General features: G+C 39.5%; 1 protein-coding gene across 5 annotated transcripts in view; it reads right to left on the bottom strand.

Moving 5' to 3' along the window:
* Positions 1-1,988: 1,988 nt before the first annotated feature.
* SNAP91 (synaptosome associated protein 91) overlaps positions 1,989-12,456 on the bottom strand; it is a 70,805-nt gene continuing 60,337 nt past the window's right edge. For 4 of the 5 annotated variants that reach the window (XM_052682643.1, XM_052682676.1, XM_052682671.1 and 1 more), the window contains 6 exons: positions 11,500-11,611; positions 10,666-10,689; positions 7,556-7,639; positions 7,381-7,485; positions 4,434-4,534; positions 1,989-3,368 (listed from right to left, as the gene is read on the bottom strand). In XM_052682643.1, coding sequence (XP_052538603.1) covers positions 4,442-4,534; positions 7,381-7,485; positions 7,556-7,639; positions 10,666-10,689; positions 11,500-11,611 — 418 coding nt within the window. In that variant the 3' untranslated portion in view covers positions 1,989-3,368; positions 4,434-4,441. The remainder of the gene's footprint in view (positions 3,369-4,433; positions 4,535-7,380; positions 7,486-7,555; positions 7,640-10,665; positions 10,690-11,499; positions 11,612-12,456) is intronic. The other variant, XM_052682663.1, reaches the window with a different exon arrangement.

Raw genomic sequence — 12,456 nt, forward strand, 5'->3', positions numbered from 1 at the left:
TTTCGGTCAACTTTTCTAAGCATCAAGAGTTGGTACATCTGCACTGCTGTTACTGAGACCTTTTTTTTCCCATGAAGAATAAGTTACCTAGGCAGGCAGCTCTCATTTTAGTGGGAAAGATGGGAAAGGAGGATCAGGAGGAAAGAGCCATACCAGAAAAACAGAACTATGTCAGCTATGGCTAGTGGCTATATCATGCACTAGATCTGTCATCCAATATATCCTATATTACCAAAGCATCAACTGCATTTGCAAAGCAATTTCCATCTGATTGACCTTTTTAAGGCAAGTCCCTAGCTTTTTCTGTTCTTCTACTAAATCTTAAGAACAGAAGTTTAAGTAGCAGCATGATTTTTCAACCAGTCTGAAATACAGTCTTAGAAGATAACAATTCAGTCCTCAACTTCCAGATTTTCATCTGTTGTCTTGGGGAACAGCAGCATCACTCCAGGGAAAGTCTATACATCAAGTTGGAGCACATTGAAATACATAGCTAAAAAAAAAATCACAAAAATAGCAAACTGTAATGAATGATGAATGGGGAAGCAGTGTGAGAGGCTACTAACCCCAAGCATTCAAGTAATGAGCCAGGTTGAGGTTTGCTACCACTGTCATTCAAAACTCAGCAAACTGAGTTCATGGGCACTCAGGCCTGGGGAGGAGCTGCACATTTCTCACATCACTAGAGCTTCTGTCTTCATAGGAAACCACCACATTCTCACAGAGCTCATGGGCATGAGGTCTACACAAGATTAACAAGAATGAAGAACAAGGACTGGGGGCATTGTAGAACCTGCTACAGAAAGACATTTATCACATAGTGATGGAGTACCTGACAAAGGAAGAGCCTCCACAGTGAGGTTTTACCCCTTGAAGCATCTGTGTTCTACAGAAATAACTAGATTTTGTTATAGCTGACATTTATTGGCAACAAAGTGCATGCAGCTAATTTTGCATCATTAATTAGAACAACATCCAATGAAGTAGTCTGAACACATCTCCTCACGTGCAGTGCTTGGTTATGACTGTCCTTGGGAAAAAGGTATAGAATCATAGAATTGCTCAGGTTGGAAAAGACCTTAAAGGCCATTGAGTCCAACCACAACCTAACCAAACTACCCTAACTCCAACAATACTTCATTCAAGAAAGCTTCACAACACCATGTGTCAGACCTCCAGGCAATAGCAAGGATGAGCAAAAAACCCACCTGATCAGAGCCTGAGACTTTCTGGATGAACTTGTTTGGGTCTTAGTGCTCAAATAGTGACAAAACGCAGGCATTTACAGGGCAGTCTGACTCTATGGGTTACATATATTAAAAGCCTCTTAAATGGTCAACCGAGATAGATCAGTAGCAGCAAATAAAAGAAAATGGGATAAAAATAAAATTGAACAGTGAAAAAAATCTCTTAAGCAATTACACTACTCTGCTGGTGGAAATTTCTTTGTAATCCAGTTCTAAATTCAGACCTCGCCAGGTTGTTCCAGTGTTCTGTTGTTTGTAACAAAACAGCCTTCACTACCACTTTATCACTTCTTCTTTTACCGCTTCATCAAAAGGTCTCTTGTTAGTTGTGTACCATCAGAAAGACTTTGGTGTGGCTAAACATTTTCCCTTCCTTTTATCCCGTCACCAGATGAACCTTAGCACAAGCAATTCTTGTAGCATCATAGCTGCGCTAGCTCTCAACAAGCTGTTGAATGAAACCTCATAGAAAAGAGATGGGGACCAGTAACATAAGCTCTCATAGGTGCAACTATTTAAATATTATTCTAGTTTAGGAGTTCACATCTCTAATGAAAACTTCTGAGGTGTTATGGGTCAAACTACAGAGTTCTCTTCTCCCTCTCACAAAAGCCTTCTCACAATACATATTTCCCCCTCAAAGCATATTACTGTGCTCAGCATCTGAATGATCAGGAAAATGGCAACAAGTTATTTACTTTGATCAAGGTGTTTATTGCATCTCAGAGGGCGCACATGCACTGGGGTTTTCTGTTTTTCTGTTTTTTGCTATTTTTTTTTTTTTCAAACCGAAATACAAAGAAGAGCCATTTTGAAATTAACTTTTTATAGAACTTTCCCATTACGGTGTATGTTATCCCCACAGCAAACTCTGTGATACATCCACTCTTAATGGTACCATACATTGATTAAATAGTTAATTTGAAAGACTTCAGGTGAATCTTTCCAACCCAATATGCTTTTACAGAGAACTGCCAAGCCACTTGTAACACTGATCAACAGTGACCTCATTTAAGAGTCAAGATCTTAAGCCAAGCCATCAGCAGAAACAGTATGAGAACAAATAAAAATGAAAGAAACACATTATGTACAGTAAAGGGCATGGATCTCTGGATCAGAATTAAATCTAATCACCAACTGTACAAAAGCTACTCACAGCGCAGTTGGGGAAATGGAGAAAACACCAGCCTAAGGCATACACAGGTAAGTACTAAATTAAGAGATGTACGTAAGAACTAAACAGAGGTGAATAACATCACTTGCCATGTTCTGACTACAGATATACCAATGAGTGCTCTCAGATTTGAAATTCCTTAATGCCAGGCAACTATGGTTGCTTTTTTCAACTACTGGAGAGAAACTGACCCTTTACTTATTTTCAGTGCATTCAGCAAGAACTGATAGATAAATATGCCAATTTAAAATGAACAGACTTAAATAATTAAAATATATTTTAAAATCAAAACAACAATAAATATGGTATTCTTTCAGATACGACTTTTCAGTCTTGGAAAATCATTGGAAAAGTACTTGTTATGGAAGTTTACCTTTATATTACTTTAAATTATCTTAACATATACAGTGCCACAAAAATAAAACATTTTTTCACGACAATTGAGATTCCTGTGACTGCAAAAAAATGTATTCCACACAATTCCATAAGTATTTTCCTTACTATCTGGTATTATCACACTATATTTTGTAACAGATAAAGGAGAAACTGAGTCTTAGGGAAACTGTAGGTGTCCTCAAAAAGTTATATACATTGAAACCTTCAAAAAACACAGACATCGCTCCAAATGGCTCACCAAACAACAGCTGCATAATCTGCCCCTGTGGGATAGGTTCAGAAAAGCACTAGAAGGCATCAGAAACATACATCCATTGTTTAAATTGTAAAACACAAATAACCCAAGTACACAAATTTAGAGAGAGTAGGGATAACAGCTAAGGTAGTACACATTCCTAATGTTCACTTTCACAGCTGTGCTACACGTTTCAGGAGTAAGAGAAAGTCTGAGTAAGCGCTGGGTTTGGTACTGGTGGCTCACTTTGAAACTCTGAGCATCCAATTGTAGACTCCAAACTCACGTTTTTATCATCTTGTCAGAAAAACTGCAGCTGTGGAAACAGAAGAGTGTTACGTGAAAGCAGAAATAATGAATCAGATAAAGCACATTCTAGAAAAATTAAGGGGAAAGTACCAAATATACTCTTCTCTGCATCTCAGAGCTGTTACCAGCATTTAACAAAGTGGCTGTGTTCCCATGGACAGTTATGAGCCCGTTTACTGCAAATACAAGCTGAAAGCTGTGAACCCAGCAACAAAAAATGCACCTCCACTTTTAGAAATCTCCAGAAATTTCTAAGTACCTTCAAAGCTGGAATACAGAAATGTGGAGAAAAAGAGCCATGCGGTACCTGCTAAAATGAGCTCAATCCCATTCCTTGCTGCTAATTCCAGCACTGAGGAAGCCCAGAACAAGCCTTAATATTAAGCTATGGGTAGAAAGCAAAGGAACTTGCAAAGGCCTCAGAGATATGCAAGTACTGTCTTCTCACCTGGCAAATTATCTTGGACTTATAAAACGCTTACCTTACTTCATCCATTTAAAAAATAAAATGCATAAGTGTTAAATCCAATTTGACATTTCTTTCTAGCCCTATTTTTTCCCCTTTTCCTCTCTCCACACCTGTGCTACAATATCTATTTCCACACACATGAGATGGGATGCAAGATCAATCACAATTTACCAAAAGTCCTCATAAACAATGCACAGCTCCTTGTAACAACATGGAACAAGCCTCTTTGGCATGGTTTTGCTCTAGTGTATGTACTCTTATTATGTTTCTATTTGTTTCAATATCAATTTCATGAAAACCAAAAATGTGAACCCTTTGACTGAGGGGAAGCAAGACAAAATAGAAGCTATAGATTGGGGATAATTTTCTTGTCAGTCACTTTTTGGCAAAAGGTAGTCGAATGTCAGGCTTTCAGGCTAGAATTAAAAAATGCAGACAGAATTCAGCTTTCCATTTTAACCACCACATTATCACATTATCATTGCATGTTTCTACAGATCTCTGCAGGTACAGTTCTGCTCTTTGTGTTTAATCTGCAGGACTAATCACCATCTGTTTGCCAGATATGTACTGCAGTGTAACATGCAGGCAGTCACAAAATACCTTATCGTTTACAAGAAATCCTTGATGTTAAGATCCGCTAATGGGTCCTTTGTTGGAGGTTTCTTGGGACTCTGAGTAGCAGGAGTTGGGCTTGGAGAAAGCTAACAGACGCCAGCCAGGAAAGCAGAAAAAAAAAGCAATACAGATACACAAGCATTAGGTAAGTATAGCTGGATCTCACAAACACACTGAAAGCATATGAAAGTTCTACATTGGTGTTAACTTCACTGTGCTGCCATTTTGCTCAAGCATTGTTTAAATTCTGTCCTTACTATAAAGTTAACAATGCTTGGCTGATGTAATGGGCACAGACACTGCCTATTCTTGTTAGCATAGCTGATTGCTTGCACCCTGCAAGACAGAACAGAGTTAGGAGTGTCAAACCAGACAGAAGTTAAGCACTTGTCAGATGTTAAACACCAAGGTACAGAATAAACTGAGCATGTGCTGCAGAGTACATCTGAAAATCCAGCAACTTGCATTTAAATACAAGTTGTTCAGCACTGGTAACAAAAATGAAAGCCCATTAGCGTTTTGGAGATGTGACTGTATTATACTTACATTCCTCTTGATTTTTGTTAAGCATAAAATGAATTATTCAGTAGATAGTATCCATTTTTTCAAGTTACATGCAACCCTTTTCCCTACTGAGCTAAATGATGCTCCCACCCTTACTGCTCACTATCACCACCTTACCTGAGGGCACTGCAGGTAGTTAATACATAGTCCTGGCACACTGATGACTACCCTACTCTAAGAAAAATGTGTTTGTGTCTTCCATAATATCATTCTTGATAATCTGTGTCAAGAGACAGTTTAAGATGGAAAGACCAAATAGGAATGTGTGAAATGCAGAGCTCCATTACTGACAACCTAAATTCTAGTAGTTTCAAGTTCTCGTTTCTACGAGGAAAACTCAGAGTTACTTAAACAAGAACGTAGTTTCTAACTTAAAGAGTGCAGTTTGCTACAGGTTGATTGTTTGACTTAATGTTTGGAAAACTGAGAGGTGGAGTGGTTTCAAGTATCAAAAGATTTTAGGCTCACAGCACGAACTTCTACCTCGAAACTCATTTCAAAGATAAGATGAAAAGTACTTCAAGAAAATTGTTCCCTGCCTCTCCTCTGGAAAGAGTCTTTCCATAATTACTATAAACTAAACTTTATTATGGAAAAATAGCCTGGAACAGCTATCATGGCTTATGCTGTGTCAACTAGTTGCTATCAGTCATCTAAAAACTTGTACCAGAGTGGATACAGACTGCTGCATTTCCAATTTTATTAGCTTCAAGTTAGAAGGAATACTTGGGTAATTGTAAGAAGCAACTGATTACATATTTTTTCAACAGGATAGATGGCATATCTCCATTCACTACTTTGTCATTAACTACTCCATTAGATATTTTTGTCATATTAAAGAAAGACGCATCTTCCTGGTAGCCAGTAAGTCATGTTAGCATTTTCTGGTTACTAGCCTTGCATTATGAATAGGGTGATCAGTTTCCACAATCTGATCCCAAAGATTAGCTTGAATTACTTTTTCTTCAGATCCATTTCGAGCACCTGCTTTTAATCTGCTCGTGCACGATTCTTGTCAAGTGAAGCATTTGAAGCAGAAGCACTCAGACACTGAAGTCTGCTAAGATTGGACTTTCAGGTAGCAGCTGGTAGGTAGGCAGTTGCATGACGAGGAACAGACTGCAGGACAGATGGTTGTATGAATGACATAAGTAATGTGTGAGTACTACAGCAGTGCACTACTCTGTGTTGGGGGCTAGAGACCATTTTGCAGTTCTTTACTATTTTCTGCCTGCTGAATGACTACCATCTTTTCAGACTAATCTGCTCTGCTTTGAAGCATCACTACATATGATAATATCCAGGACAATATCCAGCAGTAATGTCTAGGTATATTGGTCAAATGTAAAGAGAGGTGTCAGGACAAGAAGCAATGCGCAAAAACTGGAGCACAGGAGGCTCCTACTTAACACCAACAAACACTTCTGTGATGTGTGGGTGACTGAGCACTGGTGCCTCCGAGGCTGTGGAGTCTCCTTCTTAAAGAACTTCAGAAGCAATCTAGACATGATCCTGGGCATCTTGCTTGAGCAAGGGTTGGATGAGAGGACTTCCAGATGTTCCTTCAAGCTTAAATCATTCTGTGATTCACCCAGAGTTGTTGCTAAGCAAATATCTCCTCATGTAATGAACAAAAAACTTCCTGTATGCAGCAACTAACAGAGTATCTGTATGCATGGAAATTTATGCTCAAGATTCTACATCTGTCTCAAAATTTAGCCACCCAATCCAGAGTTCAATTGCTATGCTAGTTCTTTAAGAACAGGTTTGCTTTAGCTGTATATGGCCAAGTTGTATGTGCCCTTCTGGGTCTAAACGTGATCATCACAAAGTCAGACTAGGTAAATTCACTTTAAATACATGAAAAATGAAGCAGTGGCATGTACCTCCCAACTTAAAAAAAAACGACAGAGTGACTGAAGCTCAAGACCTTTCATTTGCATTTCTCCACATCAATGTAGGTTAGAAGAAAAACTCCATTCCTCAATATTTAAATTTGCACATTGCAGTGAAAAACACTTCTTGAACTCTATGTGATGTTATATACATTATGGGAATTTATACTCAAATGCAGTAATTTTGCAGCAAGCCACCAGCCTAAAACCATTAAACTTGCATTTACTAAGAAACAGCTGTCATGAAAGAACTCAAGAACTCAAGCTTGTCCATGAGCAGAAGATCGGTTTTCTGAAGTCTTCTTGGTGGGCTGAGAGGGAAGATGCAGAGCATAGCTCTAGTAAATGTGGGCAAGCTCTGAACAGAATGGAAACATCAAACAGCTCTACTTCAAACTTTACCCAAATCCCCTCCAGAATACATCTTGGATGTAGTTAGACACAGGAGATTCTTTCTGTGAGCACTGACTCACCTGTACACCAGGGCCTGCGGCAGCTCCAAATGGCGGCCTCATCATGGGCTGCCCATACATAACTGGCTGCTGGGGCATCATGGGTACACCTGGTCCTGCTGGGGGCTGTAAATCAGGGCAGCATGAGTAGGTTTCTGGATAAAAAAGGGAGAGCTGTACAGTGAAAGAGACTCACCATCCCAAATGTGGCTCCTGGCTGTGCAACAGGTGGGGTACCTCCTGTGGGAGGAACTCCACCTGCTGGAGGCACGGCTCCTGCCTGGAACGTAAAAGAAAAATTAAAAAAGAAAGAGAAGCACGAATTTCTGTAATGCCAGTTATCTGGAAACTGCATTCCCAAAGTTGTTCTATCAAGTCAGGCTGTTATGTAGTAGGTTATACCTAACCTCAAAATTATGATGCTTCTGAAGAATGAATTGAATTAGTCCTTACAATAATGTTCAGCTGTCTTTGTCAGAAGAAAGCTAGGGTGACAGACTCAGTTCTCTTTGCAAATGGAGTTCATTTTCCGAACAAAGCCAAAATGGGCCCAAGGAAATTCACACTTTTCTCTACTTTCAACACAGGATAAGAAAGCACACCAATTTTATAACAGGTAGCCAACGCGCCATTGCACATGCTATAGCACTGAGTTTTAGTAAAAGCTATAGATTTATGCCTAGCTTAAGCAGAATGTAAAGTTAAAGGAAGTAACTGCTATAGTAATTAATTTCCAATAAAAAGTAGTATTATTATGCAGTGATATTAACTTAAAAACTAAATTCACACACTTAAACCACAATCAAAACTGTTACATAGTTTACTAAGAAAAGTTTAGCTTGTTATGCAATTGTTTTTCATCAAATAACATGTAAGCAAAGAAAAGAGATCTTCCACGAGGACTGAGGAAAAGAGAAATGTTAGTCTAGTAATCTGACTGTATAAACAGCACATCTAAAGCAGTATCCTTGAACTAGCCAACTCAGGTATCCAGCAGAACCTATGCACCATCTCTTTTTGGTTCCCTTGCCTGTAATTTCCCACGTACAGTCTCCTTATGGCCTTGAAAGCATGCAAGGATCTCCTTTTCACAGAAGTGTATTTAATCCAAACACTGTTTAAACTCTTAATAAGAACTTTAAAGAGAGGCAGGAAGCATTCAAGGAAGGGATTTAAGATGATGGTAGGATTTTTAGGAACATCATTACAGTTATCTTGGGGCCTAACTAAGACTATTGGCAAAATTTCTCAAGCTGTTACAGAAGTTGCTTGATCATTCCTGAGCCTCTAAATCCTGACTACCTACCTTGAGTCAGTAATAGAAACACAGAACTATAGAATCCTTAGAGTTGGAAAAGACCTTTAAATGTCCCCTAGTCTAACTCCCCTGCAATGAACAGGGACATGCACAGCTAGATCAGGTTGCCCAGGGACTGATCCAGCCTCTCCTTGAAAGTCTCCACCATCTCTCTGGGCAATCTGTTCCAGTGCCTCATCACACTCACTGTAAAAGACTTTTTCCTTATCACCTAACAAAATCTCTCTTTAGGCTTGAAACCATTTTCCCTTGTTCTACGACAACAGACCCTGCTGAAGAGTCTTTCCCCTTCCTTTAGCTCCCCTTTAGAGATCGAAACGCTATCAGGTCACCTCCAAGCCTTCTCTTCTCCATGCTGAACAGCCCCAGCTCTTTCAGCCTGTCCTCATAGGAGAGGTGTTCCATTTCTTTAATCATTTTTGTGGCCCTTCTCTGGATGCGCCCCAACAGGTCCATGTCCCTTCTGTACTGAGGACTCAATGTCTGGATACAGTACTACAGACGAGGTCTCACCAGTGCAGAGTAGAGGGGCAGGTTCACCTTGCTTGTCCTGCCTGGATACACTTCATTTGATGCAGCCCAGGATACATTTGGCTTTCTGGGCTACAAGGGCTCATTGCTGGCTCATGTCCAGCTTGCCATCCACCTGTACCCCACATTGGGCTGTGCTCAATCCTTTCATCCCCCAGCTTGCATCGAAAGTTGCTTCGATCCAGGTGCAAGGTCGTGCATTTGGCTTTGCTGAATCTCATGAGGTTCTTCTAGGTCCACTGCTCAAGCCTGTCTAGATCCCTCTGGATGGCATCCCATGGCATCCCATACCTCTGGTGTGTCAACTGCACCCCACAGATTGGTGTCATCAGTAAACTTGCTGAAGGTGCGCTTGACCTCACTGTCAATGTCACTGATGAAGATATAAAAGAGCATTGGTCCCAGCACTGACCTACTGTGTCTGCATACTCTCAGTTTACAGCAGATAGCAGCTCTGGAGATATGCAGGAATTACTCATCATACAGCCCACTTTCATGAAGGCTGCATTTAATGTGCTTGCCTAATCCTTGCTTTGAGGTAGAAATACCAGTTTCTTAAGGAACCTGAGATTAGTCAGGATAACTAATTCCAGATTTATTAAACAACAAGCATCCTAATCTTTCTTAAGAATTATTAGGAATCTTTTTTTTCCAGTCTGAAATTTTTACTGGGAGCATTTCAATTAAAATCATTATCACCCGAGCAGTATGTCTGTCCTCAAGCTAATAACAATATCTTGGATATGGAAAATAAGGAATGTGAAGATATGCACTAATGACATCAGAAGAGCACCTTAGAGCTATCTGATTGCAGCCAAAGGAACACAGCTTAGTTCAGAATTCTGTCCATCAGTTGCCAAGAACATAGCCATACAAACTGAATCTGCTTTTGCCTGAAACAGTAAGGGTCACTGAAAGGAACAGATTTTTGTGAAATGATGCTGATTTTAATCTGGAAGGGAGGGAAAAAGTGACCAAAACTTCAGTGGCCCAAATTCAAGCTTCAACAGTGATGTGAAAGATGCTTCATTTTGATCTTCACATTTATTTTCCCTGTGGCTTTGGTTTTCAAAAATACTTTAGTATACAGACTTAGAAGAAATGCATGTAACACCCATGTTTCACAAAATGCTATCAAAACCACCCAGCTTTCCAAGAAAGGACAGTTAATTACTGGATGGTAAAAACAATTCCAGATCAGACTGGTATTACAGAAGCTAGAAAGTTCAGGTAGTGTATGTTACCAGATATGTCGCATCCACATATAGCAAAGATTGTTTGAAAATACCATATGTTGCTTGAGGATTTTCTGCTGCACGAACAATTCAGAAAGAGCCATGTTAGGTAGCTTCTAGGTAGTTTTAAGCCAGCCTTAGTAACTGCAGTGCAGGTGAGTTGTTGTTAGTATCTTCATGTTTAGTATGTGTAATGAGATCCCCCCAAAATAATTCACTTACACTGTACAGTACTGTCCAGCCTCTCTATTAAAAAAAAAAAGTTAGCATTACAACTAATGTACTCAATAAAGTTTCATAGGGTTAAGGAACAAGCTGTAATAAACTTACAGTTGCATTAATATTTGACTACTGCAGCATGGAACTGAACTTGAGAGCTCTCTTTCCCCCCCCATCCCACTTTTTTCCAACAGAAGCTGCTTTATGCTGTGCGGCTCTGATGAAGTATGACCTTTCTTCAGAAGACTCTTGCAGCTTACTAAATTGCTCTTGATCCAAGTTTAGATTCTAAGCTCAGTTCAACCCCCTTTTCCTCAAAATAGTGCTTTCTAATATATTTTACATGGCAATCTCACCCTTTCCAATAGACTACTTCGCTGGGCTAAACAAGCTATCTTCTACTCTAATGTCAGTCATCTACTTAGTCTGAATGATGCGCAGTCTTTTGATACTTCATTCAGGAAAATTTGAATTGAGAACAAGCTTAAGTTTTTTCCTGTCAGTAAATCAGTTTTGGATGAATATCACTGTTCTTTGAACAATTTATCTGGACCTGATGCTGGCCAAGACTTAAATGGCCAACCACACACTTTTCTTGGAAGAGTCCTCAATCATTAAATACCTATGTAGAATCTTCATTTGTGGGCTACTGCATCTTCACTGACTTCAGTTCAGTGATGTTGGCTGTAAATATGGTCTTAAAAATGTGACTTGTAACAACAGTATCATTTATACAGATGCAAATTCTTCTGATGAAACAGACAGAAACAGCACACTTCAGCAGTCTCAAAATACTGAGGTTTAACTATCAGTGGTATTGATGGATGAAGCACCTACCAGTGGGCCACTTGGTACACCACCAGTTGACCATGTCGCAGGTGCTACTTTCGGCTGCCAGTTGGCTCCTCCTGTTAGCTTCTTCTCTCCAGCATTCCACTGAAGGTCTCCCCTAGTAGAGAGGCAGAGAGAGCTATTCTTTATACTCACACAATGAAAATGAAAACCAAGTATATGTTAAAATTAAGCTTGCAGCTACATTAGTTTATAGTACTTACAGTTTACGCTATTAACAGAAAGATAGACTTTTAGTACCATGCAGTTCCAAGGGCTGTTAGTGGCAGACACCACTACACTCTACACTCAAGTCAGTTAAGTGGTTACAGCCTTTGTGGTGAGAATTAAAGAGCTGTTTTAATTAGTACTGATTGAAGGTAACATATTATTGCATATACCCTTGCAAAGTAGGAAGAGGGACTGCTACTGCCTATTCTACTGGGGCCAGAAGTAGAGCTGCCTGCTAGAAGTCTTTGAAAGGTCATTTCATTGCTAGAAATCTTGCTCAGAAAGATGGAGGAGAAAAGCATTCAGTTCTGAAAAAAGTTGATAGATACAAGAGAAACAAATCAATCACAGAATAAAAGGGCAGTTTCAAAACCAGATTTTGTTAGAGGCTGCTTTACCCAAAATAGGCTGAACTCCTTGAATGAAGTAGACTGAGGGAAGCTATATAAGGAGGACAGAGCATATGATTTGTTTACTCATTTCCCTCCTATAATCTCCATAGAGGCACAACACGTCTTGAAGAATGGGCATTACAAACTGGTCTTGGATATAGAGGAAGACTCCACACAGAAGTAAGCAGTTAGCTAAAGGCATTCAAAACCAAGTGTAATGTTTTAAATATCTCTTCTTGCAAAAAGAAGTTTTTCATGCCTACATTACATGCCCATTCAGTGTCTGTAAAAAGATAACAGAACTATTATATACTAGCCTAAATAACTGAAGGGAGCTAAT

The sequence above is a fragment of the Tympanuchus pallidicinctus genome, unplaced genomic scaffold, assembly GCF_026119805.1.
Source record: "Tympanuchus pallidicinctus isolate F22 unplaced genomic scaffold, pur_lepc_1.0 scaffold1, whole genome shotgun sequence".
Lineage (NCBI taxonomy): Eukaryota > Metazoa > Chordata > Aves > Galliformes > Phasianidae > Tympanuchus > Tympanuchus pallidicinctus.